Here is a 20,258-nt window from a genome sequence, read left to right as displayed (position 1 = left end):
AAACACTATTCCTCAAAACATTACTAAGAAAACCAAACATTGAGCATCATACACATAATCAAATTAAGTCAATAGTTCTAAATTTAATCCACAGCTAAGAACATTTTCCTATCCTCTAAAAAAGGTTCTGGAGCTCAAGGCCAATGCACGTAATACAATCTCTATTTAGTAAACTAATTATCTAACTGAAGGGATGTAATCACCGCAATTAAGGAATGTATCTCTTTCTTGGATAGCCCTGATTCATTGTAAGGGTCTCATCTGGTGCAGATAAATTGGTACTGTTAATGTTATGAAGGCTTATTTCAGAACAAAATAAATCAGGCAATAACAACATTCTATCAAATTCTTTAATAACAAACCTGAGTCAAGTTCAAACCATACTGGTATTTAGTTCCTTCCACAACATACTGAGATTCTTCTTGTGGCATTATCTTTGGAGCTAACAGTTCTATTGTACATCCATCTCCCGTCCATGGCAAGTTACAAGAACATCCACCAAACAAACACTGACCTCTAGGAGGCTCTAGGTGACGTCCACAAGCTCCTTGTGGGCATGTTGCATAATATGTAAACATTATCTGCAATGTATGAAATATCTGCATAAGAGGATGACATTCAAATAATGAAATGTTGAACAGTGAGCTATTGTTCACTAATGATACTCCCACTACAAGTATTCGATAAACAGGAAGTTAATGAGCAATTGATGTGAAAATGGGTCACAGCGTATAGCATACTGAAATAATTCTGGATTCGAAATTTCAGAAAACCCTGGATTTGTAATTCGTGAGAAAAATGCGGTGGTAGTTAGCTCATACGCTATTTTGAGATTAAAAATTAGATTTTTACAGTATACTGTACTACTTTTGGGACAATTTCAAAGGTCCTAACTAAAAATAAAGATAATTTTATGTTCAATGGTTCTTGAATTCAGTTTGACAGCTTCAAGCATACTCATTTTTTTAAATCTTTTTCAAACCGAGCAAATCACTACTTTAGATTCTTGACCAAAACTTGTAAGTGTAATTTCATCACCCTAAAATTATTTTATTCATAAAAAGTGAAGAAATAAATTGGGCATGTATATGAAAAAATGTTGCAAGTATTACAAACACACAATCCTCACCAAGAACAATATTTGTAGACAACGAAAATATAAAAGATGATATCCACTGTTTTCGGACCTACTATTCTTGATATTCAATTAAATATCAATCAACAAAATGTTTTACCTTATTATTCGTAAAATCTGTACCATTAGGTGATACTTCAAGGAATACGCTTCCTCCTTCATGCTGTGGTGCAGTACACGCGACATGGTTCCAAGCTTTCCATGTTCCATTGACTCTCTCTGAACCAAATTTACAAATGTACATATGCCCTATCAAGTCCGGGAAATTGTGTCCCAATACATGAACCACTGTACCTCCTTTGTCTGATCCTTGATTGGGTACTACTTGTAAAACCATTATCAAGGGGAGACAGTCAGGACCATAGTAAGTCTCACTGCACTTGTCACACAAGTAGCCTGACCAGTTGACACCAATACAATCACACATACCTGTTAATAACTATTTTATCAGCCAGTTACCACTTATATTCAACTAATGTTTATAAGAGGGTGAGGACAAACATTCATCTGCCTCAATCTCATTCTCTGCGTACATACAACCAATGAGACACTTTTAAATTCAAATTTAAGACTTCTTTTTACTTTAACTGTCATTTAAGCAAACTAACAATCAACCTTTCTTTGTTTTAAGTATAGATAAATATGAATAAAAGTACAGATTATCAGATTTCTAATTTATAAATATTTGATCGCACGGCATACCATGAAGGTTTTCGGAGGACAATCAAAGCTCCAATTGTTGATGTGTCAAGAAGAAATTTGACAGTAAATAGTTTTAAAATACATTTTATAATATGCCGTAACTGATAACCTATTATTGGTTAATATTTAAAAAAAAAATGTTAGACATGTTCTCTTCGCTTCAAATATTGCAAAACTTTTGATTACTCTTTACAGAATTATACATGTCTAGCAGCTAAACATAGGAATTACTTTAGATGAAGACAGAATGAAATGTTAATGAAATAAACAAAAATGTGCCATGTAAAATTAATAAGCAACAGAATTACATGTGATATAATATATACCTGTTGTAAGATTGCAAGTTCCATGTTGACAATCTGGACATTGACTACAGAAAGGTCCCCAGTGTAATGGAACACACTGACTACAGTCTTCACCATTAAACTTTGATGCACATTTGCACACTCCTGGTCTCAGACATATCCCATGCCCACTACAATTCTTAACATCACTATGAGGGATAAAATAAAACGATAGGAAATATGTGCGTATAAGCTTTTAAAAACTACTATTGATTTAATGGTTAACAAAATGTGTGTACATTTATGAAAAATATCTTTTATATGTTTCTGTTTTTCTTTAAAAAATGTGTAGCCCCCCCATATTCTTTGTGGGCCTGTCACAAGTCAGGAGCCTGTAATTTAGTTGTTGCCGTGTTAAAGACATGTTTTAATGAAGTCACAGTCAATTGTTTCATGAATTCACAGCTTTATTTACATTTGGCCATTATCATGATTATAAAAAAAAATCTAGAATCTGTCCTAACTTTTTTCTTAATTGAGGAGTTCTTTTGGTTTTTTTATCAATATTTTTGAAAACGTCTAGCAAAATATTAAAAATAGCCATTAAAATTGGGTTGGTTGATGACAATCTAGGAATTTGTTTATTTATGGTCCTTTCTGAAATGTTTTTCTGATTTTAAATGGTAGTGGCTCCAACATGATCAAATCTGACCTGCTACCTTGAGAGCTAGGAGGATGACCTTGCGATCTGACGTCTCATTGTGAACGATCTGTGATCTTTAAAAATGTTCAAAACTTTACTTAAAAGACTTACTTAAATTTGCTTAAAAGTGACATGGTAACCTGAGAAATTTTTTACAGCGACCTTGCGGCCTAAGGGGTAACCCTGCTGGAGCCCTATGATATAATACTGTTTTTGCCAAAATGATGTTCAGTGTTTGTCGTTTGTTGATGTGGTTCATATGTGTTTCTCGTTTCTCGTTTTTTATATAGATTAGACCGTTGGTTTTCCTGTTTGAATTGTTTTACACTAGTCATTTTGGGGACCTTTATAGCTTGATGTTCGGTGTGAGCCAAGGCTCCGTGTTGAAGGCCGTACTTTGACCTATAATGGTTTACTTTTACAAATTGTGACTTGGATGGAGAGTTGTCTTATTGGCCTTCATACCACATCTTCTTATATCTAATAACCATAATTCTTAAATAAAAAACCAATTTGTGGTAACTGGGTGTATGTTTTTAAATAAAAGAAACAACATATAAAGGCATTACTGAGAAAATTCACCTACAATGAAGGAGTCTTTCACAAAATTGCAAAGTATGCATTTAATATTAAATCCTGATCAAATAAAACTTTGATTCACATAAATTATTGTATCCACCATTTTCTACATAAGGAAATGCCTGTACCAAGTCATGAATATGACAGTTGTTTTCCATTCGCTTGATGTGTTTGAGCTTTTGATTTTGACATTTGATAAGGGACTTTCCGTTTTAAATTTTCCTTGAAGTTTGGTATTTTTGTTATTTTACTTTTTAATTAATAACAACTTTTCCATTGCCAGTAATGACAGATACTTACATACATAAAGCTACAATGCATGTATCACCTTCCCAGCCTGAATGACAATCACATTTGTTTGGTCCAACACATTGTCCATTTCCATAACAATGATTTACATCGGAACAGTCATACTCAGTACAGTTTTTTCCTATCCAACCTTCAAAATATGATATCAGTTTGAAAAGAGTCAAATCTGATTAATCAATAAAGAATTGAGTGATGTTTGTTTTTTTAATTTATTTTAAATAAAAGCTAGTGACCTTCACATTTTGCATGTATCAGTGAAGCTTTACTAATATATTTCTCATTTATTAAAATGAAAAAGTATATGTTGTTACAAACTTTGGCAGAAATTGTCGAGTGAGCTAAAATCAGTATCATTCCATATGAAATCAATTATACGTCATATAGCTAAAGTTGGCATTTCGATATAAATAGCTCGTAAAATATTTATAAAATTTCAAAGCTATTAGCTCGAAAAATATTTATCAAATTGCAATTATTATTATATACATGCGTATCATACTAAAAATAATAATATGTTGTTATGTATATAAATGAATTATACATATTTACAAGATATACTGTCAAATACTCTCTTTTCAAAATTATAAAATATGCGTTTAAAGCATAACAGTTTGCACAAAGTACATGTAGGCAATTAAAACAATATGGTAATTAATTAGGTGGGCGGAGCTTATAATTCTATAATATTCGGTTATGACAGAATCAAATGATTCATCTTTTGGCCATTAAAAGATCAGTATTTGTACCAGACTTGAAGACCTACTGTTAATATTCATTCATGACATAGGTTAAACTCTCAACTATAATCAAACTATACATATCTAATTAAAAGCTCCACCTGTGCTACTCTGTTGATGTAAATTGTAATTAAAAGCAACCAAACATCTCGATTGTCTTTCTTTGAGCCCATAAAAAAGTTCTCAAACAAATTTGACTTGCACAAAAAACTGTCACAAACAGTGAGAACCTTCTCATGTGAATATCTCCTCTTGAACCTACTCAATTCTTCATGCCCAGGGAATGTTTAAAAACATATATTTCTTTTAGCCAATATGATAATTGTTTTCTTTTTGCGGTACCATACACCTATAACGCAAACACATTTCCAAACAAGAAATAACAATCTTTTATAACATACTAGAATCGATCCATTCTCATAAGAATATTGTTTCATGGTGATGTCGTTTATACAGCCTGTTAATTCAAAAAGGAGCCATGTACATTCATTGATCCTTTGAATAAACGTATTTTTTAAGGTTGTCAATTTGTTTTTGTAGTAAGATCTTTGAACACTGCGTTTATCGATACTAACATTTATTTTGTTTTTGATAACAAAAACCATACTCATGATCCTACATCATTATTACAATGTCCATCAATATAATGTGCTTATATATTGTCATTGCACGATGTCATACTTTTCTGAGACTGAGTACTTATACATTGGATGTGTACTAATTGATGATTTGTGTTGGAGATAATGATTTATTTATTAGTTGTGATTGGCTTTGAACTGACTTTCAGTAGCTGAAAGAACTTTTCGATCGGTATTTTGTATCTTTTGTCTTTATGTTAGTTGTTTTTTGTGCTTTGTGCAAATCTGATGAGTCAATCCATTTGCAACTGATTCTAACAGTTTGTTTTTATATTGTGTTGCTACTCCACTTTCCCAGATTAGGAGTAGGGTTCAGCGTTCAAGAACATGTTTATCCTGCCACATTCTTTTCGTGCCTGTCCAAAGTCAGGAGCCTGTATGTCATTTGTTGAGAATGGTTGCTGTCTGTCCTATTTGTTTTATTCGTTGATTGTTATGTCATAAATCAGACCACTGCTTTTTCTTATTTGAATTGTTTCACATTTTGTCCTACCGGGGCTTTTTATAGCTGACTATACAATATGAGTTTTACTTATTGTTAAAGGCCATACAGTGACCTTAGGTTGCCTACATCCACATATTTTGGACACTAGTGGATTGTTGTCTTATTGGCAAACATACCACATCTTCCCATTTTGATACTAATCAGAACTAACATCATCATAGCTACCTTACCTGAAAAACACCTGCATCTGTTTGGGCTGACACATTGTCCTTGATTGCTGCAGTTGTTCACAAGAGAGCAATCTAATGTCCATTCTAGTAATAATGGTGCAACAGTCACAGACATTAGATTTGGGTCTTGTCTTCTGTCATAGATTCGATCATAAACCAGTGACAGCGTCATGTTACCAAACCAATTCCTTGTAGCATTAACTGTGTCATCTCCTACAAATCAAAATATAATATATATTAAAGTCATATAAAACTTCAAATTTTAAACAAAAAGTTGAATAATTTTTATATACTTATATGGCTAAGTTTTACTATAAAAGAAGTGTCCGTGAACTTTCTTGTAAAAGAAAATCCTTTATATTATCAAAATATTCATAAAAGTGCTGCTGATGAATTTCTGTCTTCCCGTACACTAATTCGTCGATATTTTCCCGTATGTAGTGACCTTAACTACGAGACCTCTCGTTAGAACTTCGACCACCACACAGCGCAAGTGCGAGGGGGAAAACTGTGATGAAAGAATGTAAACAAACGTGCACTGGAAGGTAAATAGTAATAACTGATTCTTAAAGAACAAATTTAATACAACAAATCATTGACCAACTATTAAGGAAAATTAATAAATGGGAACGCATGGAAAATAAAAAAAAAATAATATCATTGCTCTATCTATTAACTTTTTTGTTACGTGCTCCACATGCTCTGTGTTGATTGTTCATCATTGTCACGATCCGGGAAACGTCGGCAACAAACTCGAAAGTGAATTAGCTTGCGATCAACAATCATTGAATGAAATATTATGTATCGATAATACGTTATAGATTCGTTATAAATTAAAAAAAACCTGCATAAAGGACTTAGTTTAGTATATATGCATGCATTGGTGCAATAATTTCGATAACATTAAAATTACAGATTTTTCCTAATAAGGACTACAAAAATGTGTGTCACTATGCAAATAAATATTTAAGATAGCTTGACCATAGCTGACATGATTATCCAAAGAAGCCTGGTTGTTTTATTAAGAGAAAACGACATAATGTCGACAAACTTCAGAAGAAACCGTCTATCAGTAAAATTCTTTAGACGATTTCAATAGGTTTTAGAGATTTTCATCCTCAGGAATATTACATTTGTCAAAAAATGAAAAAGATCATCTAATAGTCTTATAAATTATTATCGTAATATTTTATGAACAAATATTTTTATAAAGTATATATTTGATTTTTTTTTTACCCAAATGGAAATTTAAATAATGTGATTATGCTTCATAATTTACATAACAGTAAAACAGTAAAAAAATGTCAGAGGCTCACGAAGGGTAAACAATGATGAGTATTTGTTAATTTAAAATCACGCTATTTACACACCAAATACTAAATTATGGCTGAATGTATTATTATAAAATATTGCCTACATTAGAAAATTATTTTCACTGCAAATTACAAAATTTTTCATGTATGTGGAAAAATATAAGGTTGTGCCTCAATGCTCTTCAATTTCGTTCTTTATTTTGCCTTTTTAACTTTTTTGATTCGAGCATCACTGATGAGTTTTTTGTAGACGAAACGCGCGACCGGCGACAATTTGTTTATCCTGGTATCTATGATGACTTTATTATCAATATTTCTGGTGGTAAAAAAAATTAGATATATGTATACTGAGTGGTGCATGTTCAACATATAACTATAACTGAATAAAAACACTTTGACAGGGGTAATCAGTAACATAAGTGTTGCTCATGTTTTATTCAGAAACTTGAATAACATGTGATATTTATTTATGAATATTTATTTTGTCCAGAATTTGAGATACAAAATGCCCAGTAAACCACGTATTTTAAAGTTTAAAACCTCTCTCGAGTAGATAAACATACTTATGAACGGGATATTCAAGTAGCATCTATATATCTTGCTTGTGATATGATTGGATGATATAACTGTTTGAATAACAGCTCAGTTTTTGCAGTCCAGGTCTTACCAATGAGAATGTCTATGAAAACTTCGGTGTTAAACACTACACATTTAAAGTATCCATATTAAATGGCAGGATAAAAACAATATATACATTGTATATTTATCACAATGCCTTATATACTACGGTTCTAGAGTCTTAAAGATTATTTAACTTAAAATAAGAGAGCTGTTGTGATTTTTCGTAGGACGTTTCGTAGGAATAGGAATTATGGCAAAGCACCTCTACGAAGGGAATCATTTTTGTTTTTCTGAAGACCAAAAATAAAATCATTTCCGTCCATATAAAACTGAAAACATTTTGATGAAAAATTTCCTTGAACAATGAGTAAAATTTCAAACTATCAGCAAACAGGAAGTGGCTGAATGACAGATGTAAATATTGCTTACACACTACAATATTATCAAACTATAGACCCCAAAAAAATCATTCCTTTTCATAGAAGCCACGGAAACTTTAACGAAAGTTTTCTATCCAAGGTCTTCTGACGGATGGACGGACGGAGTCAAGCGATTACTAGATCTGCTTTCGCCATTGGGGACGGAAGTCTAAATAACATATACAGTACAATAATATATACATTATTATTGTACATGTAACTATGTTTTAATCATTAATTGCTATTTTCAGGTGAATATGGCGAGAAACAGGGTCAGAAGAACCATTGAATTTAACAACTCTTTTTTTTTTAGATAGAAACTGCTTATTCAGCGCATTCACGCTTTGATTTGTTTATTTTCGGCATTTATTGTCTTCAAAATTTTTATACTTTTGACTTTCTAAATATCTATTAAATTATCTCAGCATACAAGGAGGTAGTAAAAATCCAAAAATATGTGAAACAATTTTTACTATAGAAACTTTACTTTTTCAGCGAATTCCCGCTTTGGTTAGTTTGTTGTTTTGGTATTTATTGATCTTCAATGTTTTATACTTTTGACTTTTATATTGTCTCCAGCATACCAGGTGGTAGTCACAATCCAGAAATCAAACACGTGTTGTGCATGGTTTAGGGAGCAACCATTTGATTTTTATGGGGGCTTGGATGATATCTGAAAAAAAGGCAGGACAGGAGTTTTGAGGGAAAAAAAAGGCAGGATGAGCAACTTTGCAAAAAAAAAAAGGCAGGATGACAATTTATGTACAAAAAAGTCAGGATAAACTAATAAAAAAAAAAGGCAGGACCGAATAGAGTGAAAATAAAAAGGCAGGACAGAGATTACAACTAAAAAAAAATGCAGGACAAAATTGTTCATCCTAGCCCCCCTCCCCCTTTCCCCATAAAAATCAAATGGTAGCTCCCTTATATGGTTTTAAACCCTTTCAAAATATTTTGAGGTATTAGCAATTATTTCTTTCTCATGTGCAAACAAATAAATAAAAGATGTCTTAAATAGCTTCTTATTTGCTTTATAACCAAGATTGTAAGAATGCTATTAAATCTGTTATTGTTGATCAGAAGGGAATACTTTGTGTTACTGATCCTTTTAAAGTGCACAGAACGGCATGCAAGGTACTATGATAACAGTCTGTTAATTTATACCTACCTGATCCAGTAGTATAGAAATCAAATGTAGAATCATGGTTGTCAAAGATGTTCTGAGAAATATTAAAGTATGACGTATCTAGAACCACTACACCACGAGATACTTCATTCAGGATAAAATTATTAAACTGCACTGTTCCCTTAGGATATGCAAAATGACTGTGGCTTTTTAACTCTATAACACAATAACCATTTATTCCCATGAATTTGTTCGTAAATATGTCAAAAACATGATACGATATGTCACGGAATCCATCTGCAGAAATACTGACGAAACACTTATCAATTGTTGGACATGAACTTCCTGTGAAATCATTGTCATGGAAACTAATATTAACACTGTCCCAAGTATTCAAGGTAATTCCACAGGTTTCAGTAAATGTGTTGTATCCAATATCAACAAACCTTTGTGCTCCATTTTGACTGCCATAGTAAGTTCTTCGGTAATTAGGTACGTTGATTTGCACGGCATTCCTTGAGATATTATTAAAAGAGTTGTCTCTAATTTTAATGCTGTTAGGAGAGTAGTAATTATCAACTATCAACTGAAAACCTGTCTGGGAATCGGTCACTTCCATGTCATGTATTGTAATATTTCCTGCATTAGTACGGTGTCTAAATTCTACATGAACTGCAAATAGTGACGATTTCTTTATCCCAATTTTATGCAAAGTTAAATGTCCAGTTTGATCAGTTATAAGTTGTATTCCTTCATATGAAGATGATATATCTAGTGCAGTAAATGAAGCATTAATATATTTGGATAGAAAAAGACCATGGTTTAAACAATTATTGAATAAACTTCCTTCAAGGTCAAAATTTCCTTCGGCACCTGAAAGCATCGACAAACATGCACCGGAACTGTTGTTAATGGTAATGTTTTTCAAATCTAAAAATTTATCTTTTGACTGTATTCCAATCTCTGTATTGCTGATGTAAGCATCATGGAGTTTAAAATAACCTATTAATAAACGACATTGTTTAAATAAATAGATGTCTACAATATAGAAAACCTTTATTAAAATATTTAAGTTAAATTAGTATGAAGTACTTTTAACTAATTTGATAATCCTTGAAACTTGGCATGATTTTTTTTTTCTGTAAAAAGACCTTAAATTTAAAACGTGTTTACTAAAACGTCACATTTATACTCGAACTTCACATTAACACTCAGACTGATATGTATTATTTATTTTTTGGCAGTCCAGATCAAAATGACATTGATCATTGTGAATGAATGACTTCATATATCACAAAACTACAGTAACATAGTAATAGAAAACATATCTTAACATAACTATAAGGTACAATTATTACATGCATCTGTGAACAACACAATGAAATTAACTTGGAGGACTGACTTTAATATTTATAATTTTGATAAATTTACATAATATTTCTAGTTTTACAATTTTTATTATGTTAAATAGTTGATCAAATTTATAGATATTAGTGTTTGACCAACTGTACTGTTGTAAAAATGTCGTTATTTCTAAATCAAGGGTTTTACAATTCATAATGTAATGGTACTCGCCATCAATGTCACCTTTGTCACAGAGACAGCAAACTCTGTCTTCTCTCTGTAAAACTTGTTACCACTCAGACTCATCTTGCAGACGGTGACTACTACGTATGCTGACCTATTTGCAGATATTGACTTACTGATCATTTTTGTTTTTAAAGTTCCTATCTATCTATTATAGCTTTCAAAATGATAGGCACAAGTGCGGGTCCTGAGGGTCACGCACGGTCGGCAAATTTGTCATTTAAGGGCACTAACTTGTCTAAAGAGTTGACAAACAATTTCAGAAATATCAACTTATTTGTAGATCTTGCCTTGTGGATCAATTTTGGTCTCTTAAATTCTCTCTCTATCTGTTTTAGTTTTAAAATGATAGACAAAAACGCATAAAAAGGATACAATTCGTCATTTGAGGGTGATAACTTCCAAAAGGAGTCAACTTTTTTCGCAATACAACTGATTTGTAGATCTTATCTTATTAATAATTTATACCTTTTTAAAGTTTTTATCTTTCTATTATAGTTTTCAAGATAATAGGAAAATATTTGAAAAAAAAATTGGGAAAAAATCGTCATTTACGGCCAAAGCACCTACAATAAGTCACTTGACAGTTTCCATGAAAATTTGCAGAAGTAAGATCTTATCATTGTGAACATTTTTGCCACTGTCAGATTTTCTGTATTTATAGTGGTTTTCAAGATAACAGACACATTATTCATTTTACCCGTATGTTCTATTTTGAGCCATGTCGGCCATGTTGGTAGGCAGGTGGGGTCATCGGAAACATTTTTTCAATTAGATACCCTAATGATGATTGCTGCCAAGTTTGGTGAAACTTGGCACAGTAGTTTCAGAGAAGATGATCTTTGTAAAAGTTGACAGACGACAACGACGGACTCCAAGTGATGGCAAAGGCTTCCACAGGCCATATGGGCCAAGTGAGCTGCAATTTAAGTTTAGAGAGGTATAACATATTGGACTGTAATGCTGGATTATTCCCTCATTTATGTAATTTGTATCTAACAATGTAACAAATTTCATGTCAACATACTATAAAAGTAAAAAGAGCTGATGTGGAAATTGTATTTTGAAGGGTCGGTAATTTGTAAAAGTCAATCATATCATGATGGCATCTATAAAATTTTCAAAGACAGGACTTCGATTTTCACATCTAGAACCTTTGTTTCAATAGCTATTTGTAAGCAGTAAGCTTCCATCAAGGAAATCATGATTGGAAAAATAGCCTTAGAATACTGTTACATTTGGGATACAAACTCTATAATCAGGGGCTGCCGGGATAATGCTAGAAAAATCTGGAAAGTTCACAGTTGGAAAACTGAAATCTTCATTCTTGTAATAAGAATAACCTCTTAACTGACCTTAGCTGTCAATTTCTATATTTTAGTCTTGATATGAAGCAGACATCTCTTTGTCTATGGGATTGATTCAATTAAACAAAGTCACCATGTGAATTATTGAGCGATAGGACATTATCTATATATCGGCCTGTGAAGTTAAAGGATAATGCTAGATTCTTTTCATTAATCTTGAAAAGAACCTGTATGAAATCTTCCTCGTACAAATAAAGGATCAACTCGGCAAGAAGAGGATCATAGCTGGCTTTCGTAATAATGACGATTGTCTGAAAAGGTCAATTAAACGTAACAAATCACGTTATCAAAATGAACCATCTTAATAATGTTAGTTTCATAGAACTTTTTGCTTGAATCTTTATGGTTCATAAGTTGAAAGAAGCATATTCATCAGACTTGGTGTCTTATTCCAATAAACACATGCTTAGTAGGATCTTATAGTGTACCTTATTTATGGACATAAGATAAGCCATGTAAGGAATTGTGATAACAATATTACTACAAAGGGTTTAAATCAGATGTCTGGATAAATTGATATTGAAATACATTGAAAAGATTGTAAGCACTAAGGTCTAATTGTTGCTTTTAGATGAATAATAATTACGTAACTTAGCAGTATCAGTGGTGCATGTGCAAAAAGAATCAGATATATAAATAACGGCTGAATTACAAGTTGTAGTCAGACACAGTATGATACTGATTTTTATATAAAGTTGCAATTACAATAACTCATAAGCTATTTATCACTTGAAGTTTAACTTTATGGGCAGATTAAAGCCAAAAAATATTTTGATATAAAAAAAAAATGCCAAAAAACGTGTGTGACATTATGAGAATGGGAGATTACTCAAGTTTATCAACTGAGAAATGGAAATTGAATTATGTTATTCTCCTCTAGATACATCCTATACAAGTTATAAAACTTGAGTTCACTTGGTATCCAAGCCTAAAAACAGTATTTGGTCTAATAAGTCAATACAATCCATCGGCAAATAAACTATAAAATATGGGTCACTTGAACTTCATCTTGAGGTCACTATTGAGCAGTTGGTAAACATTACTGACCAGTTGAACATTTTAATTTCATAAAACATATTGAAATTTGGTTAGAATCTTGAATGAATTTAAAATGGTTGAAAACAACATTATTAATCAAGTCACAGTAATACTATCCAACAAAGGATCATTGATCTGGCCTTGCTGCCATACAAATTTCGAATGCGATAATTATACTCAGACTCAACCAATCAGAATACTGGACTTTGTGTGACGAGCACACATTTTTTACTCCCCATACTGAGTAAAGTTTTATGACCGACAAAAAGTTATTTTCTTTTACATGTTTTATAATGTCCATTAAGTTGGAAACAGACCCCGTGCATTGCTATTTGTAAAACAAAGCCTAACAGATCAGTTCTCAGTAAATATTTAGTGATTGCCCATTCCGTAACAATTAAAATGGGGCGGTATCCTAATATTGAAATAAAACAGACCATTTGCCTGTATTGCAGCAGGTAATAAATTGAGGACGAATGCTAATTCCTCCAAATCTGCCCATGCTATGTTTATCGATCTTATACAACTAAATTGCATTCAATAATACAACTGAGGCATATGTCCATACTGTTGAGCAGCGGTTTACCAGTCATTATAAAAAAAACAATAGAAGTATAAATAAATTTTAAGTATGTGAACATGAACGTTAATGACTATAGAAGAATACACAAAAATTTGTAGTAATTTTTTTTCCACATGAAAGCCATGTTTACTGCCATATAATGTTATGATTGTCAGTGTAATTTGATTGTAACCATTGTTGTAGCCTTTTGTCCGACTGGGGATGAAGAGGATAAGTAAGTATGTAAATTATTGTGATGGAAAGACTTCCTTCTGAACCCTCTTCATTGACGAAATTAGTGTACACATGAATGAAAGGGTTTCAAAATACGGTCTTGCCAATGTAAACGTGTTTACACAAATAAAAGGCGTCTAATGTCCAAAGACGCATGTATTTGTCTCTCTCCAAGATTGAATTGTACAAAATAATACGTAGCTGTATAACAGCTGACTGAAAACTGACAGTGGATACACACTTAATACAGAAATAGATTTAGAAACCAAGGATGTTCAAATAGTGCCCCTCAACTTTAATTAAAAAATTTAGAGAATGAAAGAGAAGAGCTGCACTTACCAGTATCTTTTGAAGAAAAGACAATACCATACCATAAACTTGAAACTGATCCATTTGTAAACAAAGATTCACTTTCTCCAGCTTCAATATTCAGATTACCTGAAATATGTAAGAGTAATGTTCACAATCAATGAAATTAAATGGTTGTATCCTCGCTAGATTTCAAAGTTCATTTGACATCGATATTAACAAGATGTACTCTGAGCTATTACACTCTTATTGCAAGCTATGAAATTTCTAACTTTCAGCGTCATGTACATTCTTGCTTCTGATAGTGTTGCTCACTCTTGACAATAACTCCTGTAAGGAGTGGTCTGACAATTATAGTCAAAATGAACGGAATATAGATATGAGATTTCGAACTTTTCTTTGCCTTTTTTTCTATCTATCTATGTTTAAAAGCTTAAGATAAGAATTATAGAACCAGTTGACCTTTCATATCAAAGTAATGTTTCTATTTTATATCGCTACTTAAAAATTATTTATGGAAGCCAAAAGTTTATAAGAAATCTAACCATAGGTATGCCTATTTTTGTGAAACTTTTCAACTAAATGTATCAAAGTTAAAAAAGGGCAAAATTTGATCAAAATATAAGGCTAACTCATCGTAAAATTGAAAACGAAATAAAGTTTGTCATAAATTATTTAAATTCTTACGGCGAAATGTGCAAAAATACCTAGTGCTAGTATTAATTGGAAAATGCAATTAACAAATGTATGTATTTTACCACACATTTTATTGCTATGTCATCATTTGTTGTTGGTCTTGGTTTTTTAAGTATTTTTACTAGAACATATCACCAAGCACAAAATAGAAATTTATGAAAGAATCTCTTGTGAACTCTCATAAGTGCCAATAAGGTACAATTAATTTCAAACTGTAAGTTACCTTGTATATATATCCCACGTTTATCATCAAACTGCATCTTTATTCCATTTTCTATATGCAATGAGGCATTTGTCCTGCAAATGATTTGTACAAAAAAAAATAGAAAAATACATTCATCAATAGAAATCGTTGAAGGAAAATGAGTCAGTTCAATATAGGTGCACCTGCCTGCAGCACAAATATGTAGAAGAAAGACATAATATTGTCAAAAGAAGGTTAACCAGAATAAAAGACATGAATTTTAGGTTAAAGTAGTGGTTAAAGCTTGTTGAAAAAAGTAAAAAAATAGTATTTCTGAAGCTGTCAAAATGAAGTATAGACACTCATACCATAGAATTATCCATATTGTGAGTTACAGCTAATAAACTTTTCTATAAATTTGCTATAGTATGTTCCGAAAGTAGTACACTACTCTGTTAAAATTTTTATTGAAAAAGAGAAGGTGCGAGATATTTTTGTATTTATTGTCTAAAAGGAATGCATTTCGAAATAACTCGGGCCAGTACAGAAAATCGCACTGAGGTGAAAATATCGGGAAGTGATAAATTACACTTAACAATGTTACCATGTTGAATATCAATAAAAAGTGACAGTAGGTATGAATATGAACGTTAACAAAATAAAATGTTTATGCCATAGAAATTAAATAGTTATTTAACTGACAACACCATTGCAAAAATCGAGAAACGACCAAAAGACAAACAAAAGTATGCAAAACAAAAAAAATAAATAACCAACTACAAAAAAAAAACCTTGCGACACGAACCCCTTTAAAATTCGGGGTTGGTCTCGGGTGCTCCTAAAGATCCAGCAGACAATTATATAATAAGTAATGCTGTCAGACTGTGTACAATTTGTGTTTTACCCAAATTTGGTCGATACTTATGATATTCCGTACCATTGTGACGTGTAATTTATCACTTCCCTATTTTTCATTTTAGCGCTAATTTCTGTATTGTTTTTATCCTGATGATGGTGCCTCAGGCACCAAAACATATCGATATAAATTAAAATTACTGCAGCAATCCATGAAGTGTTATTGATATAACAGTCTTCACATTTTATGTATTTTCGTTACAACCCTGCATATCCACTTTAGGAATTCTATCGTTTTGAAAATTTACTAGTCATTGGTTCAGCATTGTTTATAGTAAACATATTATATTTTGTAATTAATTGTTAACAAAACTTCTGCAAATAAACAAATTCTACCTTAAAAACCAACACTTTTGACCAAATAATTAATAAGTTTATAAACATGTAACTCTTTGAATAATCAAGTAATCAAAATCTAGATAAGACATGGATGCATTCCTTTATTATGTTAAAAAAAATATTCTACAAAAGGAAAAAACCTAATATATAAAAATATTCCACTAAATAAAAAACCTTAGATGTAAACATATTTCAAAAAATAAAAATTAAACTTCGAGCTGAAACACAGGGAAGGATTTGAGCTCTTGGACTGAACACCGTTAAGTCATTGGCAAAGTATTCCAGTGAAATGGAAAAAAAAATCTTACTTCTAAAATGTAAACAAGTTTATTTGAAGCAACATTTGAGTCATTCAGTTAAACTAACAATATTTTTGTTTATAGATGGACAAGGGTAACAGCATGACCCCCTTCCCCCAACCACCCTCATTAATCATGGCAGCTGCTTTAAAAGTAAAGTCATGCTTTACCTTACAAATAAAGAGCGGCTAATTCTCTTTGCCTCCTCTGTGTATTCAATAGTAAACGTTCCTGTGATTTCCCCACCTAAGACATTCTGTACATCAAAATCATCTTGAGCATAGGCTACAAAGTCATTATTTTCTTCACTAGTGGAGAACGGCAGATAATACACATAACTTTTTTCCATCGATCTGTCAAAACCACATACCATTTCTACTACATCAACCAAACTACTACTTCCCCAATAATTATGTGTGGCATTGATTGAGTATGTCTCATCAAAAACAGGGGCTTGTAGCTCACACATACCAGTGGTTTGACGATTCATAAAGGTGTTTCTATTCACAGATACAACATGATAGGATTTAAGATTAAGACAAGAGTCTGTAAAAGTATTGTCCTTGAATATATTGTCAAAAATTCTAATCTCATTTTTTGACACAGAACTTGCAGAAGATGGGTTGACAGAAATTGTTAAAATATCTTTTGCAGTGTTATTAATAAAAGTGTTCTCAACTAGATCTACAGAATCTTCATCCCTCAGGACAAGTTCAATCAATGTTTCAGATGTTTCCTTGTTGTTGTTGAAGATATTATGACTAATGTCTATCTTTGCAGCATACTTATAATAATAATTTCGATAAAGATAAAGAATCCTTCTCTCAAAACTAAATCTATTAAACTTCATGTTAAAAGTTAAACTTCCAGAAGTATAACGGCTCTGAGCAAAATAAATTCCATTTTTCTGGTTGTATGAAAATGTGTTGTTCAGAAAAGTAACATTAAATCCCAAGATAGGTAACTGTTTATGTGTTATTTTACATGTACCATATGAATAATAGTAATCACGACTGTTATCTGTCACAAAACAGGATTCCAGTACAATCTTGTTTGTTGCAAGAACCTCTAGAGCATAAAATTTATTTTTATGTAACGTTGATGACTTTATTATAACATCTCCACCTTTAGACTGCTCTACAAGCACACCACGTTGCTTATTTTCTTGGATGAGGCAGTCTTCTATTACTGTTGCTATATTAGCATGTATGCTGAAACCACTTTCACCATTCTGGTACACACTACATTGTGATATTAGTATTTGTGTTACTGTTGTTATGTCTGCTGAATTTATTTGTATTCCATTTTTTTTATTATTCGCTGCCTCAAGTTCCTCAAATATTGAACAAGATATATTTCCACTTGTTTGCTGCAGATTGATTGTAAATCCATGTCCTTTAGAAAAGGTTGATGAAATATTTTTCATTTCAGCATAATTTCTTTTCAATACAATGCCTTCTAGTGTCCCATTGACATGTAAATAACACAAGGTTGTTGGGTAAACTCCTGAAAATATATTTCACCTTTAATAAATATAAATAAGAAAATGTGGTATGAGTGCCAATGAGACAACTATCCATCCAAGTCACAATGTGTAAAAAGAACATATAGTTGACTGACCGCAATGGGTCGTGGTCACGGCCAATTTTGAGAGTCAACAGGGTTGTGAAGGTGTTTCTGCTCATGCCATCCTCACTCGTTACGGTTAGCGCGGTAAAAGTCACATGTCATTGAGTTAATTTTTTTCTTTTCATTCTATAAATACTATTGGTCAAATACCAAATGCATCAAATAAAATAAAATATTTATTGTTAAAGTTAACTATAACAAATTAAATTGTTAACTGTCATTTGGGTTAACCTATTCCCTCCTTCATTCACTGTTATATTTGGTCAATATGAACATTCAAAAATATTGGCGTCATGTCAACGTGATATAAAATGAACGCGTCTATGTCCAATTATTTCATCTTTCTGAATACTTTCACGCTATACATATTGTTATATTTTAACACAAGTTAACCATCAAATGGTCTTTTAACACTTGCAACATTACTATTTCAAAAACCTGACTCATATCAAATAAGTATTTATTTCTGTTCTCTTTCTTCAACTTTATATTGATATTATTGGTACATACATGAAATGATATTTTAAAACAATTCTATTGTAATATCGACATGTTAATTCTTTACAGTGTTTTAAAGTGTATATCTGTCCAGATATAGGATATATGTATATATATTAAAGCCAGTTTACATAATAATTATACTGCTGTACCCCAAGTTTTTACATTTTTACCTATTATGTTTGTTCTGCTCACACATTGTTGGCAATATAATGGAATTCTATGCGACTGTCATACAAGTGAGAAGTTAAGCTAGCTATAAAACAAGGTTGAATCCACCATTTTGTACATAAGGAAATGCCTGTACCAAGTCAGGAATATGACAGGAGTTTTCTATTCGTTTGATGTGTTTGAGCTTTTGATATTGCCATTTGATACAGGACTTTCCGTTTTGAAATTTTTCTTGGAGTTCGGTATTTTTGATATTTTACTTTTTAATTAGAAATTGGTTTCTACTCAAGAAACATTTTATTCAATTGCCATAAATACAAACATTGAAATACAACATCCCATACATGTTTCCTTACTTTATCATTTAATTCTGAGAAAACGAATGATTACAATTTTTAGAACATACATGAAATTCTTAAACCAACAGATTTATACCGAAGCGAGACAAAACGTACCAAAGGAATATTTAAACTCATAAGTGGAAAACAAACCGACAATGCAAAGCAGAAAACTAAAAATGACGAAAAGTACAGAAAACTAAATACTGGGTAACACGAACCTCACCAAAAATCGGAGCCGATCTCAGGTACTCCTGTAAGGTGAGCAGATTTTATTCCATATGTGGCATTCGTCTTGTTGCTCATGTAAGTAAAAACCATGTAATAATTCTAATTAGGTCACATTCAAGTAAAATAGGACGGGATTGGGGTTACAACGATTGGAACATATCCGTCGTTATCGGAAACATATATTTGATAACGGTCCACCAATGCATAATGGCGTATGTACAATTTTCAAAGGGATGATTTCAACTTCAACACTTAAAACTGTTGGTTCAATAGCTTCCTTGTGAGCAGCAACCCTCTATCAATGAAATTATTATATTAAATGCAATCTATGGAATATTGTATCAACTTGGAGATATATATTCCATATGCAGACGCTATTGGAATGTTGCATCAATGAAATGGAAAGTTCACAATTTTGAAGCTGAAATCAACGGTATCGTTGTCAACCGACCTTCGTTGTCAATTAGATGCAATGCAAGATATGAGACAGACTCAACTGCATCTGTTGTCTCTTTTTTCAAGTTTGATGCGATAGATGCTTTTAACATAGTCACCAAACTGAATGAATTATTTAGTGAGAGGTCATCATCTATATAGCGGAATGCGAAGTTAAAGGATAA

General features: G+C 31.9%; 1 protein-coding gene across 1 annotated transcript in view; it reads right to left on the bottom strand.

The window, feature by feature from the left end:
* The window catches only part of LOC127729013 (uncharacterized), a 75,100-nt gene extending 57,399 nt beyond the window's left edge, over positions 1–17,701 (bottom strand). The window contains exons 1-9 of the mRNA XM_052236586.1: positions 16,942–17,701; positions 15,258–15,331; positions 14,369–14,467; positions 9,284–10,243; positions 5,763–5,975; positions 3,704–3,842; positions 2,164–2,330; positions 1,236–1,564; positions 363–581 (exon numbers count right to left, since the gene is read on the bottom strand). Coding sequence (XP_052092546.1) covers positions 363–581; positions 1,236–1,564; positions 2,164–2,330; positions 3,704–3,842; positions 5,763–5,975; positions 9,284–10,243; positions 14,369–14,467; positions 15,258–15,331; positions 16,942–17,621 — 2,880 coding nt within the window. The 5' untranslated portion in view covers positions 17,622–17,701. The remainder of the gene's footprint in view (positions 1–362; positions 582–1,235; positions 1,565–2,163; positions 2,331–3,703; positions 3,843–5,762; positions 5,976–9,283; positions 10,244–14,368; positions 14,468–15,257; positions 15,332–16,941) is intronic.
* Positions 17,702–20,258: the final 2,557 nt, after the last annotated feature.

The sequence above is a fragment of the Mytilus californianus genome, unplaced genomic scaffold (genome assembly GCF_021869535.1).
Source record: "Mytilus californianus isolate M0D057914Y unplaced genomic scaffold, xbMytCali1.0.p SCAF_2, whole genome shotgun sequence".
In the NCBI taxonomy this organism is placed as follows: domain Eukaryota; kingdom Metazoa; phylum Mollusca; class Bivalvia; order Mytilida; family Mytilidae; genus Mytilus; species Mytilus californianus.
The sequence above is the reverse complement of the archived record's forward strand: the minus strand, read 5'-3'. Positions and strand labels throughout refer to the sequence as shown.